The sequence below is a fragment of the Bos indicus x Bos taurus genome, chromosome 19 (assembly GCF_003369695.1).
Source record: "Bos indicus x Bos taurus breed Angus x Brahman F1 hybrid chromosome 19, Bos_hybrid_MaternalHap_v2.0, whole genome shotgun sequence".
NCBI lineage: Eukaryota > Metazoa > Chordata > Mammalia > Artiodactyla > Bovidae > Bos > Bos indicus x Bos taurus.
In genome coordinates, this window is record NC_040094.1 from 34,497,041 (window position 1) to 34,517,340 (window position 20,300).

At 46.8% G+C, this 20,300-nt stretch overlaps 1 protein-coding gene across 20 annotated transcripts in view; it reads left to right on the forward strand.

Moving 5' to 3' along the window:
* NCOR1 (nuclear receptor corepressor 1) overlaps positions 1-19,724 on the forward strand; it is a 115,586-nt gene extending 95,862 nt beyond the window's left edge. For 10 of the 20 annotated variants that reach the window (XM_027519418.1, XM_027519417.1, XM_027519421.1 and 7 more), the window contains 12 exons: positions 266-373; positions 1,953-2,118; positions 2,295-2,782; positions 5,070-5,198; positions 5,682-5,839; positions 6,005-6,228; positions 8,208-8,354; positions 9,611-9,753; positions 12,525-12,578; positions 13,250-13,471; positions 16,870-17,049; positions 18,675-19,715. In XM_027519418.1, coding sequence (XP_027375219.1) covers positions 266-373; positions 1,953-2,118; positions 2,295-2,782; positions 5,070-5,198; positions 5,682-5,839; positions 6,005-6,228; positions 8,208-8,354; positions 9,611-9,753; positions 12,525-12,578; positions 13,250-13,471; positions 16,870-17,049; positions 18,675-18,862 — 2,207 coding nt within the window. In that variant the 3' untranslated portion in view covers positions 18,863-19,715. Of the gene's footprint in view, positions 1-265; positions 374-1,952; positions 2,119-2,294; positions 2,783-5,069; positions 5,199-5,681; positions 5,840-6,004; positions 6,229-8,207; positions 8,355-9,610; positions 9,754-12,524; positions 12,579-13,249; positions 13,472-14,569; positions 15,565-16,869; positions 17,050-18,674 lie in introns of those variants that run through there. The other 10 variants (XM_027519419.1, XM_027519433.1, XM_027519422.1 and 7 more) reach the window with 7 other exon arrangements.
* The last annotated feature ends 576 nt before the right edge of the window (positions 19,725-20,300 follow it).

Below are 20,300 nucleotides of genomic sequence, written 5' to 3' on the forward strand. Positions count from 1 at the left end.
TTGGGCACTTTTCCCCAGTCTGCTGTTTTTCGTTTACTGTCTAGTCATGGGTCCTCCACAATGTCTGTCCCTAGATCCTCTGAGAGCTCCTGGGAGCTCGTGTTATGCTCCATTATCATTGAAACTCTTAGGAAAGCACACTTCCTACTGCTCAGATTTGGAGCTTTCTGAAAAATGTTCAGTCACTTGAGAAGGTAAAGCTTGTTTGATGCACTTGCCAGGTTGGTGTTATTGTCCTCAGGCTGCAGGTTTGTGTGTTTTCCAGGACACTCGACACACCTTGCAGCCGCGGCCAGTGCTGAGAGAGAGCGGGAGCGGGAAAAGGAGCGGGAGCGCCTTGCCGCGGCCTCCTCGGACCTCTACCTGCGGCCGGGTGGGTGGAGGCACTGGCCTCGTGCTCGGGGTGGGATGCCCTCAGACAGTGGGGCCCTTGCGTGTGTAGGCTGCTGAGCTGCCAGGCAGGGCGGAGGCAGTGGTGTTGTCATGGGGACGGTGGCATTTGGATTTAGCAATACCAGTTGGGTCTGAAAACGCTGGGCTCAGAGCTCATTAAAGCTGAAGCCATCCAGCAGAGGCTCACAGAAGATTCTTGAAGATAGGTGTGGCATTTGGGTTGGCGTGTAAAGGGAGGATGCAGTGTGCTTAGAAGGTTGTCTGATTAATGTAAAAGAAATCCCTCAGTGTCTGACTGTAGGAGGTGCTTTAATGAATCATGAGCTGTTCTTGTCGTTTAATCACTCAATTGTGTCCTGCTCTCTGTGTCCCCATGGACTGTAGCCTGCCATCCTTGGGGTTCTCCAGGCAAGAATACTGGAGTGGGTTGCCATTTCCTTCTTCAGGGGATTTTCCTACCCAGGAATTGAACCTGCGTGTCTTGCATTTCCTGCATTGGCTGGTGGATTCTTGACCACTGAGCCACCTGGGAAGTGGATCATGAACTAGCACCATAATATTGATTGTATGTTGATTGTATAGAAACTGCAGAAATTGACTTAACTGAAGAAAGCCAGGTACAAATCCTACATAATGTCTGTAGGAACTATGTTTTAAAAATGCTTGTGATCCCACTGATGAATAACATGCAGCTTTAAGTCCATCAAACATAATTTTTCTCCATCAAACATTTGAAAGTTTGATAGTATTGTGGTGTTTGAGGAAACACTGCCTCTTACACACTGTCAGTGGTAGTATAAACAGGGATAACCTTTTCAGAGACATAAAAATATGAGCAATAATCCAGTCCTAGGAATGCACTCCTGTGGGAACGCTCACATAAACTGCTGTGTGGTCAGACGGGAGAGAATCGCTGAATGGCTGTGCTAAGTGGTACGTGCTCTGAAAAAAAAATATGGCTGTTTGCTAGAACTGCCAGCTCAAGTGAGAAAGAGTGAGTCTGAGAGCCCGAGGAGGTGGAGGAGAGAGTGAGGAAAAGGAACTTGAGGTCCTGCGAGTGAAGGAGCTTTGCTGTGGGAGCCATGGTCAAGTGGAGGAGCCACGGAGCTGCGGGCCGGGCAGCCTTGGGCCCTGCTGCAGCAGAAGCTCATCATTTGCATTGTGATTCAGAGACAGTTGTTCCAGGCTTGATTTTGGAAATAAGAAACACACCAGAGTTTGAGGAAAAGTCAGAGACAAACTTCCTGATTTGTATTAGTGCTCCGGTATTGGTGGTTTTTTGTTTCTCTTTGGAATCAAGATAGAGACTTGTCACAGGAATGGGAACGAGAGTAAAGTGGTAGCTGACCATTTTGTTTCAAGTTACTAGTGTGGTTTTATTGCATCTTTATTGGAAAACTCTTAAAGCATTGATTTCTCGAAAGGCCAGAAAGCAGGGTAGTGAGTTTCTCCACCTGCTTTCCTTTCTTCTATTTGGGAATGTGAGGAAGTCAGCGACCCTCTGTGCTGCCATCCAGCCTCTTCCTGACGGCTCGTCCTTGCATCCCTCTGCCCCGCAGGCTCGGAGCAGCCTGGCCGGCCCAGCAGCCATGGCTACGTGCGCTCCCCATCCCCGTCAGTCAGAGCTCAGGAGACCCTGCTGCAGCAGAGACCCAGCGTCTTCCAGGGAACCAACGGGACCAGCGTGATCACCCCACTGGACCCTAGCGCGCAGTTGCGGATCATGTAAGCCTCCGAGTGCACTTGGACCAGACGTGCTGTCTGCTGCATGTGTCACATGCTCATCAGCATGTGACTGCAGTAGCACTGCACACTGTGCTCACCGCAGTCTGTCCTCCTGACACCCCAACACACTGGGAGAGTCTCCCCATCACAGACTTGTGCTTTGGTTTTCTTTTCAGGCCACTGCCTGCCGGGGGCCCTTCCATCAGCCAGGGCTTGCCGGCCTCCCGTTACAACACCGCTGCGGATGCCCTGGCTGCTCTTGTGGACGCTGCTGCATCTGCTCCCCAGATGGATGTGTCCAAAACGAAAGAGAGTAAGCACGACGCCACCAGGTTAGAAGAGAATGTGAGGAGCAGGGCAGCAGTCAGTGAGCAGCAGCTAGAGCAGAAAAGCCTGGAGGCGGAGAAGAGAGCCGGTCAGTGTCTGTACACCTCTTCAGCCCTGCCGAGTGGCAAGCCCCAGCCTCACTCTGCAGTAATTTACTCTGAGGCTGGGAAAGAGAAAGGGCCTCCTCCCAAGTCCAGATATGAGGAAGAGCTAAGGACTCGAGGGAAGACCACCATTACCGCAGCTAACTTCATAGACGTGATCATCACCCGGCAGATTGCCTCGGACAAGGACAGCAGGGACCGTGGCTCCCAGAGCTCAGACTCTTCCAGTAGCTGTATGTATCTCGGCCCGAGCCCGCCCCACGGGGCCACACATGGAGTCACCTGACTCCAGGGGAAGCGAAGCACACGGTGTGAATGTCATGGAGAGGTGGTGTGGGTTAGTGGTGCACGAAAGTCTCTCCTGCTGTTACGCCTTTAAGTATCTGAGCATCTTAAGTGCACTGTCACGTGTTTCCTTGAGGAACTTGGCCTTTCTGGGGATGAAGTCACAGGGAGGCAGACAGAGGCAGAGCCGCTCACATTTCAGGTTCTGCAAATGGGTGTGTCACACGCTCCACGCTTCGAGACCTCATTCCTCAGGAGACCCTCCTAAGGCATGCATCAGGGTCTAGGGTGGTGCCCCAAAGCCACTAGTAACCTTTTTCTAAGATATAGATATTTTTAAAAGACCACCTTATTGATAATTATGGTTATTGGTAATTGGTATTTCTTATAAGTTGGATTTTGAGCAAGTGTAAGAATTCAGCAGACTACAGTAAAATGCTAGAAAAGTTGTTTTAAATGTATTTTTAACTACATCCTAAATTCTCTATTGAATTTCTGAAGGCAAGTATTTAAACACATATCCCTTAGTATTGAAGTAATGTAACTACACATAGTAACCTCTCATTTCCATTCGTGAATCGAGTAGAGTCGGAGACCGTGACCAGTGGGTTCCTGTGCACTGCCTGGCATGCAATACAAGGTTCTGGCTAGTCTGCTCCTGATCCTGACTTGTTTGGATAAATAAATAGCCCCATGGCTGAGGTCTGGAGAGAAGCTTGGTAGTCCTATGTGTCCATGAAAGATATCTGTTAGCCTGGACTGTGGAAATCTGCAAAATCGGTGCTGTACCTACAGAGAATTGAGACAGTCTCTAGTTGTGTGACTGGGCCGTCTGGCGGGAAGTTACTGGCACACGCGTGGTAACCATCCTGGGGCTTGTGGAACACTTGCTAACTACCTGACATCACTTCCTTTTTGCGTCACAGAATGTCTGCAAGCAGTCTGGCTGCTTTTCTGATGGTTTATGTCTCTGAGCATAGTTTTATTTTCATCACTGACTCCATTCCTTGTGTGAAGCGCCCAGGGTCCTCCCGATTACCCAGCGTGGCTTTCAGTTCTTCCTCAAGCCCCCTCTTCCTGGCCCCCGCCCAAGACATCAAGAGCACTGAGCTCCCAGGAGCACCAGGCCTCCTGCCGCCTGTGCTGCCTTGGGGAGCAGAGTTTGGGAGCAGCACGCAAACAGTGAACAGTGATTGGTGCCCTTCCCAAAGTAGTACCAGTTAGTTTGCATATAGTGACATATTTTAGTTTCCAAGTTCCCATTACCAGGTCTCTGTCCTGAGTATACTAGAGCCAGGTCCTTGCGGCTTCCATGGCCTGGTGGGGCGGGAGAGGGCTGCAGAGTTGCCGTTGGAGCAGTGGGTGGTGCACTAGTAGTGGGGTTCTTCCCACCCTCTACCCTGTGTCCAGGACCTGACCACGCTTGCTGATCTAGCCAGGGTCACATACTCTTTGGGTCGCTGATCATTTCCTCAGATGCTTCAGTGCACCCAAAAGTGCGCACAGCACTCTTGAGTCAGAAGGGTCCTGAGCAGGAGGTCACATCCCTCCCCAGCAGCTCCCCTGTTTTCGAGTCTGAGGCCCTGGCAGGACTGAGGAAAGCGCCTGGACCCCCACTGCTTAGACCCTCAGTTCCCAAGGGCACCATCTCTTGGAGGGCCCGGCTGTGACGGCGCGTGCTCCCTTCCTCCCTGCAGACATTCACCGCCACCTCTGTTCACGTTCACGGTGTAACATGGGGCTAAAAATGGGAGTCATTTTTGTCAGGAGCACTCAGTGATTTGAGAAAATTATTACGTGATGTTAATCCACAGCGTTGAAGTTGTCCTGGTGAAGAAGAGCAGACTATCTGGGATGGAAGTGACTTGGAAGTATGTACTGTTGAGGTCTCCTCTCGTTGGTTTAATCTCTTGTGATGAATTTCCTGGTGATTTTCTTTTTCAGCCCCCAGGAGAAGGTCGAGCTCTGTTTCTGATCTGCTTCACCTCAAGGTTTTAGAGCCTGCAGATTTTCAGGAAACTCTGTACCTTGCCAAGATGAGGAGCCTGAGGAAGCGATTAACTGACCTTTGCCACAATGCATTGAACTCCTTGTTTGTTTTTTCATTAACCTGAGGTGCCGTTGAGCACTTCTGACGAGTAAAAACTGAAAATATGCAAATAGATTTGAAGAGCTTGGGACTTCTGAGCTTGACATAAGATTAGTTTTAAAATAGATTCTTTTCTTTTCTTCAAGTATCTTCTCACCGGTATGAAACACCTGGCGATGCTATTGAGGTGATAAGCCCCGCCAGCTCTCCCGCACCGCCCCAGGAGAGGCTGACGGCCTACCAGCCGGAGGTCGTGAAGGCGAGCCAGGCAGAAAGTGGGTCTCCTGTGTCTTCACATGTGCTTCCTGTTGTCTGTCCAGGGCGTGTTCAGAAATAGCTCATTTTGTTAGTTTTGTTTTAGAGTAATCTTCTATGAGTCTAGATGGCAATCTACTCCAGTACTATTGCCTGGAAAATCCCATGGACAGGAGCCTGGCAGGCTAAGTCCATGGGGTCGCAAAGAGTCGGACACGACTGAGCGACTACACTTCAATGGAATACTATTTTTAAGTCATTGATGACTTTTTAAATATGTTTTAATGATATTGAAAATAGTTTATGTTAATTTTGTTTGCCCACTTGTGCTTTCACATTTTAGTCTATGCTAATCTTCTGATGTCTCTCAGTGAATAAATATTTTTTCTTCAAAATTAAGATATGAATTCCCCTTCCTGTGTTTCTCTGAGCTATGTTTAATCTTTGCTCATGAGTGAAAGGTGGGCCTCCCTGCAGTAAGACGTCTGTCTGTCCCCTGTTAGACGAAGCCCCCAGACAGTACGAAGGACCACTGCATCACTACCGGCCGCAGCAGGAGTCCCCGTCCCCGCAGCAGCCGCCGCCCCCACCCTCACAAGCCGAGGGGGCGGGGCAAGTGCCCCGGACACACCGGCTCATCACACTTGCTGACCACATCTGCGTGAGTTTCTCACTACTCTTACTAGTTAGTGGGGTCTTTGTACACAATCACACAGGGCACGTTTCACATAGAATCACAATAAAGATATCTAGATTTTTTTATGTTACACTTTTTTTTGGCAAGTGCTCAATGGATTTAACCAGTTCCTCTTTTTCTCATTCACAGCAAATTATCACACAAGATTTTGCTAGAAATCAAGTTTCCTCGCAGCCTCCCCAGCAGCCTTCCACTTCTACATTCCAGAGCTCACCGTCTGCCTTGGTGTCTACACCTGTGAGAACGAAAACATCAAACCGCTACAGCCCAGAATCTCAGTCTCAATCTGCTCACCATCAGAGACCAGGCTCAAGAGTCTCTCCAGAAACTCTAGTGGACAAATCCAGGGCCAGGTATGGTCTCCCTTGGCCACACGTAGGTTCCCCAGCAGTGAAACAGTCGTACTCTACCTTCACGTTAGGGGATTCATTTCTTACCTTAAGGTAAAGTTTCTTTACCTTAATTCCCTGGAAAGTGTAAATGATAGTTTTTCCTTTGTGTATTATTCTTGGAATGTCTACTGTCTGGGCAGTTGGTCCTATATGTTTTTATTATGTGTCCACAAGTTGATTGCTGTCCTCTGTCTGTAGGTTTGCAGACAGTGCTGTGGCATGGATGGTTGGGTGGTAATGTTGGGACACGGCCTGGGTCTTCAGAATCACAGTGTGTTCAGATGTTTAGGAAGCTGGCGTTGAATAATGTGAGGCTGCTCAGTACAGGGCTCTCTCCAATGTTCTCGCCAGTGCTCTGCACTTGGAAGTTGAAGGTAGTGGACTGCATGTTGGTGCTCATGTTAGTTGATGGAGAGCAAGCAGCACAGATTTGTCAAGTTCATAAAGATGCTGAGAACGAGTCTGGGGTTCAGCAGGTCAAAGACTCTGCAAATATCTGGAGACACATGGCAGGTGGATGGACCAGGGCAGTGGGAAGCGGCAGTTGATTTTGTAGCAGGCCTGGTTCTCCAGCCTGCCTGCCAACCCCTAAGTTAGCAGAGAACATAAAGGAGTAAGAACAGTGTATTTAATAAGATGAACAATACTCCTTTGGGAAAGAACTTTATTGTGGGATTTTTTTGAACATATAGAAGTAGAGAAAGTGTAACATGCCAGCACCCAGTACAGGCCCCATGTGTTTCATTATCCCCACCTCAAACTGGAGTGTTCTGAAGTAAATTGCAAATGACATAAGACATCTCAAGCAGCTGGATGATCTTAAGGACATGATGAAAGCATTCTCTTTTAACAAAAAAGAGCTTCAGTTATCAAAGAAGAACAGAAAGTTATGTCATTCATGATACATTCTTCATACAAAGTGCTATGTAGATTTTGAACAGTTGATAGCCATTTATGAGAAACAAATCATTTTGATTTTTTCACTTGTAATTTCCACATCATTGCACCTTGCTTTTGAATGAGGAATGTTACATTTCTTTCAGATTACCTGGTTTTATAATTTAAAATATTTATATAATCCGTACTGTTATAAAATACCATTAACTGATTTTTCAACTTATGAGCAAAACACAGAGGAGTTGTTCTAGAGTTCTGGAACAATGTAAATGCTGTAAATCATATAAAAATGGCTGAGCAGGCTATATAAAGTAGACAAGCTAAAGATTAAAATCAATAGAGAGAAGATAGTCAAGTCCTTCATCTTTTGTGGTAAGAATGATAGCTACTGTTTCAAGTTTTGATACACCAAGAAAGGTATATACCATTGGTAAAGTGTGAAAGTCACTCAGTCATGTCCAACTCTTTGCAACCTCACAGACTATATACAGTCCATGGAATTCTCTAGGCCAGAATACTGGAATGTGTGTAGCCTTTCCCTTCTCCAGGGCATCTTCCCAATCCAGGGATTGAACCCAGGTCTCGATCCCACATTGCAGGCGGATTCTTTACCAGCTGAGCCCCAAGGGAAGCCTAAGATTGGTAGTTACCTCTAAATCATCTAAATAATCAAAGAGCTAAAAGAAATGGTAAAAAATGGCCACCTCTAATTGGATGGGGTAGATTGGGAAAAGAAATGACAAACGATACTAACCTATAATGGTATTGAAAGCATAATGTTAAAGGTCACTGATGGCTTTTATTAATTTTTTTAAAAAAAATATTTGGCTGTGCTGGGTTTTAATTGTGGCACTCGGGATCTTTAGTTGTGATAAGTGGGATTTATTAATAGTTCACAGTATTTGAGGTGACTTTTTTCTAATATTCAGTGTCAACTTTTGTTCTCTGAAATGACTGAAGTAACCAGCTAACCAGTGTCTGTGTGTGTGTAGGTGAGCCGAGGTGAGCCCTGAGAAGACAGTCTCACATTTCATATGTTGCAGCATCAGGCCCGGAAAGTCCCCAGAGAGGAGTCACATCTCTTCGGAGCCCTATGAGCCCATCTCCCCGCCTCAGGCTCCTGTTGTGCATGAGAAGCAGGACAGTGTGCTGCTGCTGGCCCAGCGTGGAGCCGAGCCCGCGGAGCAGAGGTGCGTAGGGGTAGGCCGCGTGGCTGTGCGTGCTCGTGCACGCATGTGCATGCTCACACTTGGTGCCTTCCGTTTTCCTGAAGTCAGTGCAGTTTTTTCTCTTTCGATCACATGTCAGGAGAATCACTGTTTTCCTAGTGATCAAATGCTAGTGGATTTTACTGAAGAAATTCTAATATTTAAGTAGATGATAGAAAATAATTGTTCATTATTCTCCTTGAAATTAATTCCTTCTGGATCTTTTTTAAAACCTTTTTGTCTGTGTGGACATTGAGAACCTCAAGTGCCCGCCAGGCACCTGGTGTCATGTGCAGTGCGTGGAAGGTTGCAGTGAGCACTGCTTGCTGTTTTCTCACCAGTTTCTAACCCTTACCCCCACCCTGTGAATTAGTAGATATTTATTCTATTGGGTTTAGACGCTTTTAGTTTGGCCCCTATACAATTCACAGGCACCCAAATAGGTGTTGGTACCTTTCAGTGAAATGAGGAAGAAATCCTGTTTTGGAAAGGGAGTGATGGTAACTTCAGTTATATGTTTACGTGTTTTCCCCTAAGCTTGTGAATTTTTGAGGACAGAGACGACATCTTAAGTCATTTTTCTGTTACCTTCTTTGTCATGTTCGAGTGATGGACCCAATTAGGTTATCAGCACCTTTCATGTGTTCTCTGTTACCGTCTCTGGCACTAGTTGGCTCCTGGGTAGCCCTGAGCTAGTTGAGGAGACTTGTGTTTTTAAATGTGTTAGCATAGGAAGCCGCAGATGAAATGTGAAAGCCTTTACATGATACTCCGCTCATGCAGGCCTGGAGAGATTCTAACAAATACGCAGTTTTATTTCTGCATTGTCGCTGTGCTGTTAGGTCTAATTGTCTACCGCTTAGGTGTGAGTGCTTGCTATTCTATAGGCAGGTATGCTAGTAGTTACAGTCTTACTGTTACTTCAAAGTAATGTTGCTGGTTAAACGGTCCCCAGGTTATGTGGTCACCCTCAGTGCACCGGGGTCTGTGCTGCAGAGAAGACAGGAGCTGCCAAGCTGTTTTGAGGGCTCCTGTCACCACCTGTGTGCTCTCTTGGTTCTAGACCGTCTCCACTCCAGGGCTCCTCTTCTGACATCCTCTTGGCCCCAGATATGTCAGTGCTCAGACAGAGAGGGCCTCGGGCCTGGCACTCGTCGGGGGTGGGGGAGTTGGGGGTAGGGGTGGGACAGGGAGGGGAGTAGGAGTGTGTGGTGGTAACACATGACTGTTCCCAGCAGGAATGACTCCCGCTCACCAGGCAGCATAAGCTACCTGCCTTCATTCTTTACCAAGCTCGAGAGCACATCCCCCATGGTGAAGTCAAAGAAGCAAGAGATTTTTCGTAAGTTGAACTCCTCTGGTGGAGGTGACTCTGATATGGGTAAGTGGGATTTCTTTCATGAACTCCCATAAAATGTGCATAAATAATGATAACTCCATGTTGCCTCTCACGTAACCCTTGAGTATGAGGCTCTGGCAGGCCGGTCCAACCACATGTGATATGAACTCCTCCACAGGCCTCCATTGGCTCTGCTTGGGGGCTTTCTATGAGGGAGCCCCACCCAGCACGTGTGCAGCTACCCATTTTCTCTTCGAACAAGTGTGGGTCTCAGAAGTGTGTGTCTTACATGGGGCTGGATTGGCTCTCCAGTGTTTACCCCCTGGTCTACCCCTCATTTGGGTAGACCATCCAGCTGTCTGCAGACAAGGTCGTGCTCCTGTAGTTGTCTTTCCAATGTGGATGTGCGCAGGCAGCCAGCTCTAAGCATTCCTACCATCCCAGGTGCTGGTCACTAAAAACCTTTCATTCAGTTAGCCTTTCGGTCGGTTCTGAGTACTGTGGTAGGACCCATCCCAATTCATCATCTTAAGAGGGTCTGGGACCACACTGGGTGTTTCCATGACCTGTGTTCAGTTCCAGTGACTTAGTGTTGGTACCAATACCAGCCTCCTTCGACGAGCTGCCCACGGCCCATACCTCTCCCTGCTGTCCTGTGTCGATGTGTGTACTTGTTTGCGCCTTTCTCTGCTCTACCAGTCTGTGTGGATTACCTTCGAAGCGCACCTCCCACAACTGAGGATGGTGCTGGCCTCGAGGCAGCGGCAGCAGATGGTCTGGGCACCACTGCCTGCTCCAGGCCCTGTTGTCAGCGTGAATGTGTATTATCTCCTATCACCTTCACAACACTCTCCATGCCACATGTTGGCATCATCTCCACTTTGTAAATGAGGACACTGAGGCTTGGGTTTAGTGACTCTTGAGGTGATGGGGCTGTGGTTCAGACTCATGGATGCCAGCTCCAGAGTCCATGCCTCCAGTAGTTCTGCACGCAACACCCTCACCAGGGCTGCTCATAAATGCCCACAAGGACAGAATTCTGAACAGCTGGGCTGGAACCTTCCTTGCCTACTGTTTTCACACTCACGCCATCAACCAGGTTCACTCGTCCCCTTCTCTTTACATGTATCCAGCGATCCAAGGCTCTGGGGAAGCCCTGCAGAACCCAGGGTTTCTACCATCAGTAAACCCTGCCAACTAGAAACTGCCAGGTGGAGTTATGTTTGGATCTGTGACATGGTGATTAACAAAGGTTGAAAGTCCCAGAGGAGAAAGGATGAGCCCAGTGTCACATGTTGTTTGTGTAGTTATCCCAGCTCTTAATTACTAGATTCGAGAAGTCCAAGCCCTCGGCAACCAAGATGGCTTTGCTTCAGCTCAGGGTTCCCACTGAGGACATCAGTGCTTTTACTCTGCAGAAGCCTTCACGCTCTAAACTTAGCGACTCTTTTCTCCCTGCTGTTGTTAACACTAGTGAACAACTTACCCCTTCCAGAAATGCCCTGTTCCCTTGGTTTTCAATACTGCTGTTTCCAGTTTCTTCCTCCGCTTCTTTGGTTGATTTTTGTGTCTCCTCAGAAGCCCGGTCTTGCTCAGCAGGCCTCTGAGGTGTTGGTTTGCCTCCAGCACTATCGAACTGCCTTTCCCCACCTCTGAGGAACGATCATGTCCTCTAGTAAGCCTGTCTTACACTCCTGTCGGTCCTGAGCAATGCGGGGATCTGGGAAGGCATTTCACTCAGCTCCCAAATGATTTCTGCTCTGAGGGCCTCAGGAAGTACCTGCTAACCTGAACCCCACAGGGTGTATTTAAGTCCAGTATGTTATTGTTGGTTGAACAACATGAAATTGTCTTCACCTGACCATTTTTGACCAATAAGAACATGATTTTATTATTCAGCCAAATAATGGCTTGTATTTGTATGGCTTGTAATGGCTTGTATCATTTCACAAATAATGGTATGTATTTGTGAAATGAATAAGTCCTGTACTCCAGGTTTCTATGAGAACTACAAGGCCCTCCTTACCCCCTTGTGCTATTTCAGATTCAGTCGGTTTACTGTTCCCTGATCCATAAGTCAGGCGCCTCCTCCCCACCCCCCTGTCTCCCTGTCCCAGGAGTCAGCATCCAGGCCCCCTCACCCCAATCTGCGTGGACAGGCCTTCTCCCTGGTGCAGGGCCGCTCTTCTCTGGGACATTTGTTTGTCTGGCTACTAACTTACTTCCTGGATTCTTTTTCTTTCAAGTTCTCAACCTTGAGTTGGAAGGCATGATAGAAACACGGTATCTGTTTCCAAACTTCTTCCATTTTGGGCACAGTGCTTTACAAGTAGTTCCCAGGTTGTCCAAGCTGCTGTCATTCAAATTGAGCAAATGACAGACTGCACAGTTAGCAGAAATGAACAGAACCGACAGGCAGGATCTCTGCCTCACCCTGGCAACTGCAGCAGAGACACATGGTCATGTTCGTTCCTTTCACGGGGGCATTCTCCCCAGGATCTAATCTCACACCTGGCTGTTGGCAGGGACTCTTCCCTGGAAGCTTGGGTTCCTGTCCTGAGGCCAGCTTTTTCCTATGTGTGTTTCCCTGGCTCTGCAAAAGGTCCTTTCCTTCCTGGGCTGTATTACTCCTGTTCTGATTTCCTTAAAAAAGTAATTATTTCTCTTTACCTTCACTTAATGGGTAGAAAATAAAGTTGATCATGGAAAATAAGGTTAATTTACCGTAGAATTTTTTTGGAGACTTTCTCTTTTTCCATGTACGTGATCATCACATCTCAGTTAATTAACTTGAATGTTTGTTTTAAATACAGCAGCTGCTCAGCCAGGAACTGAGATCTTTAATCTGCCAGCAGTCACCACCTCAGGTAAGATTCAGAAAACTCGTACAGTAGCAGTCAGTCCAGCAAATAGGCATTGCGTAATGGCTGCATGCCAGGAACATCATTTAGTCGGGGTGGGGGTGGGGGGGACACGGAGGCAGTCACAGTAAAAAGTGAATTGAGGGTCAGTAAGTACTTGTTGTGGAGAAGGCGATGGCACCCCACTCCAGTACCCTTGTCTGGAAAATCCCACGGATGGAGGAGCCTGGTAGGCTGCAGTCCACGGGGTCGCTAAGAGTCAGACCCGACCGAGCGACTTCACTTTCACTTTTCACTTTCATGCATTGGAGAAGGAAGTGGCAACCCACGCCAGTGTTCTTGCCTGGAGAATCCCAGGGACGGGGGAGCCTGGTGGGCTGCCATCTATGGGGTCGCACAGAGTCGGACACGACTGAAGTGACTTAGCAGCAGCAAGTACTTGTTGAAAACATAAATGAACAGAGAATCAAAACTATAGAGCTAAAATGTAGAGAAGAAAACCGTCAAGCAACTTTCACACCAACAGGTACCTGATTTAACACAGGAAAGCGCATGCTCTCAGGGGATTAGCTGCCTCTGTGGGGCTGTGCTGTCAACACTGCCGGGCCGTGTGTCCTGGGCGGTTCCTGCTCCCGTCCTCCCTCAGAGTCAGGCAGGTGCTGTGCCGTCTCCTGCAGGCTCCGTGAGCTCCAGAGGCCACTCCTTTGCTGACCCTGCCAGTAACCTCGGGCTGGAGGATATCATCCGGAAGGCGCTCATGGGGAGCTTTGACGACAAAGTGGAGGATCACGGGGTGGTCATACCCCAGCCGGTGGCAGTGGGGCCTGGGGGCGCCAGCACCTCAGTGGTGACCAGCGGCGAGACCCGGAGGGAGGAAGGGGACCCATCACCTCACTCAGGTAAGGGGCTCATTTTTGTGCTCTTCCCCATGTCTCCCAAGAAAAAGCCAGTCCATACCTCAGGTTCTGATGGGTCATGAAGAGATTTCATTTATGTGCTCAGTCACCTCAGTGTTTTTTCAACCTCTTCAGACATGTTGTAAGTGACATAAAATTAAGGATGAAAATTTCTACCCAGAATGTCACCCTCCAGTGTATCAGTGTTTTTGTTTTCATCTAGTCCTTACCTGTGTGCATACATTGTAATTGTAATACTGATGCAATTGCATATTCTGCTTTTGAATCAAAGTGACTTGCTATTGTAATAAAAGTGACAGGCCCCATATAAAAGAATTTTAAGCTGCAGAAAAAAATAAGGGGAAAAAAATCCTTTCGATCACATTGTATAGAAAGCTAATGTTAAAAAGGGTAGCTTATTGGAATGAGGGCATTACACATCCTGTTACAAGCACACAAAAAACGATGACTCTGCTTTATGTTAATATATAACCTTTTTTCTTAATCTGTTGAGAATCTCTCTTATGCCTTAAAAATAAACTGAAGGTCAGCAACATTTCAGGTCTGTTTTCCTGTTACGGTCACACAAAAGATTTCACTAAGGATAAGAAAATGATTAAAGAGATGAGTGGTTTTGTTTTTCCCTATATATGTTAACATTAGGACAATATAAATTCACTTCCTGCTCAAAGATGAGGCACTTGTCTTCTAATTTCTGCTCTAACCTTCAAGTTTTATTGATTTAAATGTGTGTGTGTATGTGTGTGTGTGTTTTAAGTTATAATATTGGTGATTTACAGAGTTCTTCTTGTTGTGTAGTCTTTTTATCATGGCATTTCTTGGTGAGGTTTCATACCCTGTTTTTTCAAAAAGGCTGTGTCCTGAGGTCCTTCCTGCTCGAGAAGGTCTTCTTGGCTGCCTTTGTTTAACGGTTTGGCAGGTATTACAATACTAGGTTGGTGCAAAAGTAATTAGTTTTTGTATGGCTGAAATTTGCTGTTCTATATTGGAGTACTTTCTTAAATGTGGTTACGTTGTACATCATTTTAATGCACACTTATGTTTTTTTGCTAATGACTTGTTACTTGCTGTTTATTTTAGACTATGGAAATGGTGTTAGACAAAAAGCAAATTCAAGCGATTTTCTTATTCGAGTTCAAAATGGGTCATAAAGCAGTGGAGACAACTCACAACAATGAATTTGGCCCAGGAACTGCTAATGAATATACAGTATAAGTGGTGGTTCAAGAAGTTTTGCAAAGGAGATGAGAGCCTTCAAGATAAAGAACATCGTGGCCAGCCACCCCAAGTTGACAACAACCAAGTGAGAGCCATCATCAAAGCTAATCCTCTCACAAGCACATAAGGAGTTGCCAAAGAACTCAGTGTTGACCATTCTACATCTATGTGAAGCAAATTAGAAAAGTGAAAATGCTGGATAAGTGGGTGCCATAGCAGCTGCAAAAAAATTGTTTTAAAGTGTTGTCTTCTCTTATTCGAAACAACAATGAACCATTTCTTGGATTGTGACATGAAAAGTGGGTTTTATATGACAGCCAGTAACAACCAGCTAAGTGGTTGGAAGAAGCAGCTCCAAAAGCACTTCCCAAAGCCAAACTTGCACCCAAAAAAAGGTCCTGGTCACTGATGGTCTGCTGTCCGTCTTATCCACTACAGCTTTGAGTTCCGGTGAAACCATTACATTTGAGAAGTACACTCAGAAAATCGATGAGATGCACCGAAAACTGCAGCACCTGCAACTGGCAGTGGTAAACAGAGCCTGATTCTGCACGAAGCCTGACTGTTCAGCTTCTGAAGCATTGGTTCTGTGACGTGCGAACTGGGCTATGAAGTTTTGTCTTATCTGCATATTTGCCCGACCTCTCGCCCACTGACTACCACTTCTTCAAGCATCCTGATAACTTTTTGCAGGGAAAAGGCTTCCACAACCAGCAAGATGCAGAAAATGCTTTCCAAGAGTTCATTGAATCACAAAGTACAGATTTTTACGCTACAGAAATAAACTTACTTCTCAATGGCAAAAATGTGTTGATTGTAAGGGTTCCTATTTTAATTAATAAAGATGTTTGAGCTTAGTTATAATGATTTAAAATTCACGGTCTGAAGCTGCAATTACGTTTGCACCAACCTACTATTAAGACACATACTTTTCTCAAAACCTCCTGTAAACATGGTTGTATTTCTTCTGGTGTTCATTGTTGTGTAAGAAGTAAGACTAGATTCCGCCACCACCTCCCCTTTTTTTTAGTGATGACATTTTATCTGCCCAAAGAATCCTTTTTTCCTCAACTTCAGTAAGTACCATCAGTGTGTTAGTGTTCTTCAGCCTGTGTCGATTCCCTCATCACCAGAGGGTATGTGTACCTTCCCAGTTTCTGTGTACAGGGGAAAAAATTCTATCACATGTTCCTTAGTTATTTTCTCCCATTTGAGAAAGTTGCCTTTTTGCTGGATAGTCTTTGTACTCTGTTACCTTCTCATTGTTTTAATCATCTTGATCCTTTTTCTGTTGCTTTCTCTCTCAAATTTTTCCTTTGCACCAGTGTCTCCTTTTCCTTCATGGCTTGACTTCCTAATAAGCCTTTTCATAAGCCTCATTCATTTTGGTGATCTCTTCTTTGAGCTTCTTTTGTAAATGGCCATCATGTATTGTCAAGTTTTCCCCAGTGTTTGAAGTACACCCCACCCCCATTTTCTGTTGTGTTATATCGTCCTCTTTATCACCAAGGACTTGCATTTCTTCTCTCTCTAGACAGAGTGGTAGAAAATGCTTTTTCTCCCTTTTTTCTGTACCCCAAGGATTGGGGGCAGGGTGAAACCATTCTGCTGGGGCTGCTGACCTGGGCTCTGATCTCTTCTGAGATCCTTTTAATGTTCTGTGTGAGAGCCCAGTTGGGGCTTCCCAGGCCTGCAAACCAACTAAACAGCCTGGAGAAGCAGAAAGGGCTTCCTTGACTTGCCCAGCCCAGCTGATGTCCAACAGCTTGAAGGGGCTTCTCTTGTGCAGATTTTCTCCTTCCTCTCTTCACTCTTCTGTAGATTGATGAGGGCAGAGATAGTGAGGATTTAAGATTTTTGTCAAACTGTTTTCATTTTCTTAGCAGTTTTGTGCTCCAAGGCCAAGAAAGAAATGATGTTTCAGAAATGTTAGTTTCTTGGTTACCTGTTTCTGAGTTTATGGCATGAGGACGGACATTGCCCCTTTGAATTTAGTTGCTGCGAGTGAGTTCTGGCTCTTTCTCGTATGTTACCGGGGTCTGGATTCTTCATGCTCCCACCCTGCTTTCTCTTGCAGCAGATGGTCAGCAGCACTGGGGTGCACTTTCAGTTTGTGACTGTGACTACTGTGTGTCATTAATGACAGTTTATTCCACTTTCAGGAGGAGTTTGTAAACCAAAGCTGCTCGGCAAGGCTAACAGCAGGAAATCGAAATCACCTGTCCCTGGGCAGGGCTACCTGGGAGCGGAGCGGCCCTCATCGGTCTCCTCTGTGCACTCAGAAGGGGACTACCACAGGCAGACGCCGGGCTGGGCCTGGGAGGACAGACCTTCCTCGACAGGTGAGGGGCTGCTGCCAGAGTGCAGGTCTGCATGCAGCTGACGTCAGGGCCTTGGTTAGTGATGCTCCTAAAATCAGATGCTCTGTTAGGAAAATGCTTTCCATTATGGTATGGTTAAAGGGTTCCACTGTTCTTAACAGAAACTGAATTTACACAATCCAAAAAATTTTAAGAATGCAAATTTGATTACCAGCAGAGAAGAAGAGCTGTGAGCACAGCTGCCCTCAGGCCCCTTGCACCTGTGGAGAGCCGGCAGCGGCACCTGACGCAGGTGCGTGGCTGGGGCCTGTGGCTTCAGCTCTCCCACACCTTCTGCACAGATGTCCTCGGAGAAAGTTCTTAGGAGCTAATGGGAACTGAAGCCAAACACGGAAGAAAGCTGGCACCCCTCTGTAGGCTGTCTTTACAGACAAAAACAAAACTCTAGGATATTTTTAACGTTTGCCCTTTTATGACTACTTACAAGCTTTGTTTCTCTTTGGCTGCACTGGGTCCTGGTTGCGGTGCTTGGACTCCTCTCATTGCTGCAGTGCAGGGCTTCCTATTGCGGTATAGCAGCCTGTCTAGCTGTTGCCTGCTCTCAGCAGTTGGGCTGCACATACTTGGTTGACCTATGGCATCTTCGCTCCCTGACCAGGGATCAAACCTGAGTCCCCTGCATTGGAAGCAGGTTCTTAACCACTGGTCCACCAGGCAAGTCCCCATTTTGTAACCTTTTAAAAATTACGAATAACCATGATAATAATGGTGGGCTTCCCCGGTAGCTCAGACTGTGAAGGACCCGCCTACAATGCAGGAAACTCAGGTTTTCCGATCTCTGGGTCGGGAATGTCCCTTGGAGAAGGGAATGGTTACCTACACCAGTATTCTTGCCTGGAGAATACCATGGACAGAGACTGGTGGGCTATAGTCCATGGGGTCACAAAGAGTCGGACATGACTGAGTAATGAACACTTCCACTATAACGGTCATCTTGAAAATGAACAATTTTTTAAAGTAAAACTGGGATAGTTGCTGTGGATTTTAGAGTTTCATCTGTGCTTTTCAGAGGAATTAACTCCACAAATAGAGCAATGAAAAAATCTAGTTAAAGGAGGGCACAATTCAAATTTCTTATTGGTATTATAAAACCTAATTTAAGGTATACTTAATCACTTTATAGTTTCTCCCACCACATGCAGAGTGGGGGCTTACTGGTTTGAAAACTTCCTAGGCCAATGACTTTTTTTTTTTTGTCTCTGATGCTGTGGTATGTGCTCTGGTTTTAGCATTTCTTAGATTGTAGGTGGCTTCCTGGAGACAATGACACGGTCTAGGCATTGGCAGGAGGTGTGGTGCTATTGTGAGGCTTGTGTGTGTGTCCCCCTCTAAAGCCTGTCCCTGGGTCTGTCTGCCCCTGACGAGCTGGGCCCTTGTCCCCAAACTTCCTGCTTCCTCCTGTGTTACCAGAGTCTTAGTTTGAGTCAAAAATCCAGGAGTTCCACTTGGATTCAGCAGCAGCCCAGCCTCGAGTACTCACTGGCTTTGTGGTCCTGGATGGTTGGTTGCTTGGGAACGGCACAGCAGGGAGGTCTCTTCTGCCCTGACCCTGCGCCCTGCTCAGATGTGCTCACCTCTCTCCACAGGCTCGACACAGTTCCCCTACAACCCCCTGACCATGCGGATGCTCAGCAGCACGCCCCCCGCGCCCGTCGCCTGCACTCCCACCTCGGCCAACCCAGCTGCCCCACACCAGCCGAGCAGGATCTGGGAGCGGGAGCCAGCCCCGCTGCTGTCCGCACAGTACGAGACGCTGTCTGACAGCGACGACTGACCTGTGGGCAGGGGTCCCAGGGTGGGGGGGGGCTCCAGTTTCTGGTGGCTTCCTTTCTAACTGCAGGCCTGATGCCTGCCCGCCTAGGATTTATGCCCAGAGACCTTTCTGGAGAGCCTGGACCATGGACGGTAAAGAGACAATGGAAATTCATTTTGGGGTCAAATGAGGTTTGGAGAACTCTGCCTTGATACAGGCAGGTCTGTGGATTATAGTAATAGTGGAGGGTCGACATGTAGAGTTTTTAAAAAGTGGATAATTCCTGTTCTTACATCTGTTTGTAAAGAAACCATGATGTCTCTAATCACTCTGTAAATAGAGGACCTTTTTTGCAGTGTTCCCTGCGCTGTAGTATCTGGTGTACTTATGTTCAATCAGCACATCAACTTGGGGGTGATTTTTAAGAAATCTCTTGTCTACCTTTTTAACCCTTGCCTTCCAAACAACGTCATACAGCCCAGTTCCATGGTGTTGGCTGTCAGGGGCACTGTACTTTTATCCAATTTTGTCTCCTTCTAAGCTCATATTCCCGGTGATGTTTAAAATCTTGTGGAGATGTTTAGATTTTTAACAGACGCTGCCATAAAATCTGTACATTAACGTATTAGGGTCTAAGGGAGAAACAATTCTGCCATATTGTAAATTTCCAGGGCAGGCTTTTTTTTTTAATTAGAAGCACCGAAAACAGTACTGCATGGATATTGTTCTAGTTCAGTTTCTAACATTTTAAAGGCTTATTTGAGGTGTACGTACCTCCCTGTTACGCACACTGGTAATTAACCCACCTTGGGTATTTGCCTGCATTTGATGCAGCAAAGCTTTTGGTTTGGAAATAAATCTGACTGCCCTGTCCGCCTGTCCATAGCTATAGTAGATGACTGTGACTGAAGGCTTTGGTGTCTCAGGTTAGCTGATGTGTCACTGGCTGAGCTGGAAGGTGACACCCGGTATGGAGCCTCTCGGCTGTGTGTCTCGGCGCTCCTGGGCTTAGGAGAAGCAGACGGCCCTTCCGCTGCATGCTGCCTCGTGCTTATACTTTCACTTCGATTCCTTGTGGGCAAGTGTTTGTCATCAAATGTTTTCATTTCACTGAATCTCAAGGAGCAAATAATTTAAAAGACTGGTACTGGAGGACCAGTCTTAATCTTCATTAGTAACTGCCTGTTGAATTAAATTCTTTTCATACACTCAAGCACAGCACTGGTGCATCCTTCTGCAGCGCATGGATGCTAATGGTTTGGGGAGGTGTTTAGAAAGGAAAGAGATCTCTCAAGATGATAAACCCTAGGACTTTACAGACTCCAAACTAGACCTCAGTTTTTCAACATTAGTCCTCAAGCCTCCTTTGTAGTGACTGAGACCCTCCCATCCCTTGGCATCTAGTCCCTGTTTAATAGGTGTGGACGCAGGTTCAGAATTTTGCCCATGTTTTAAAAAA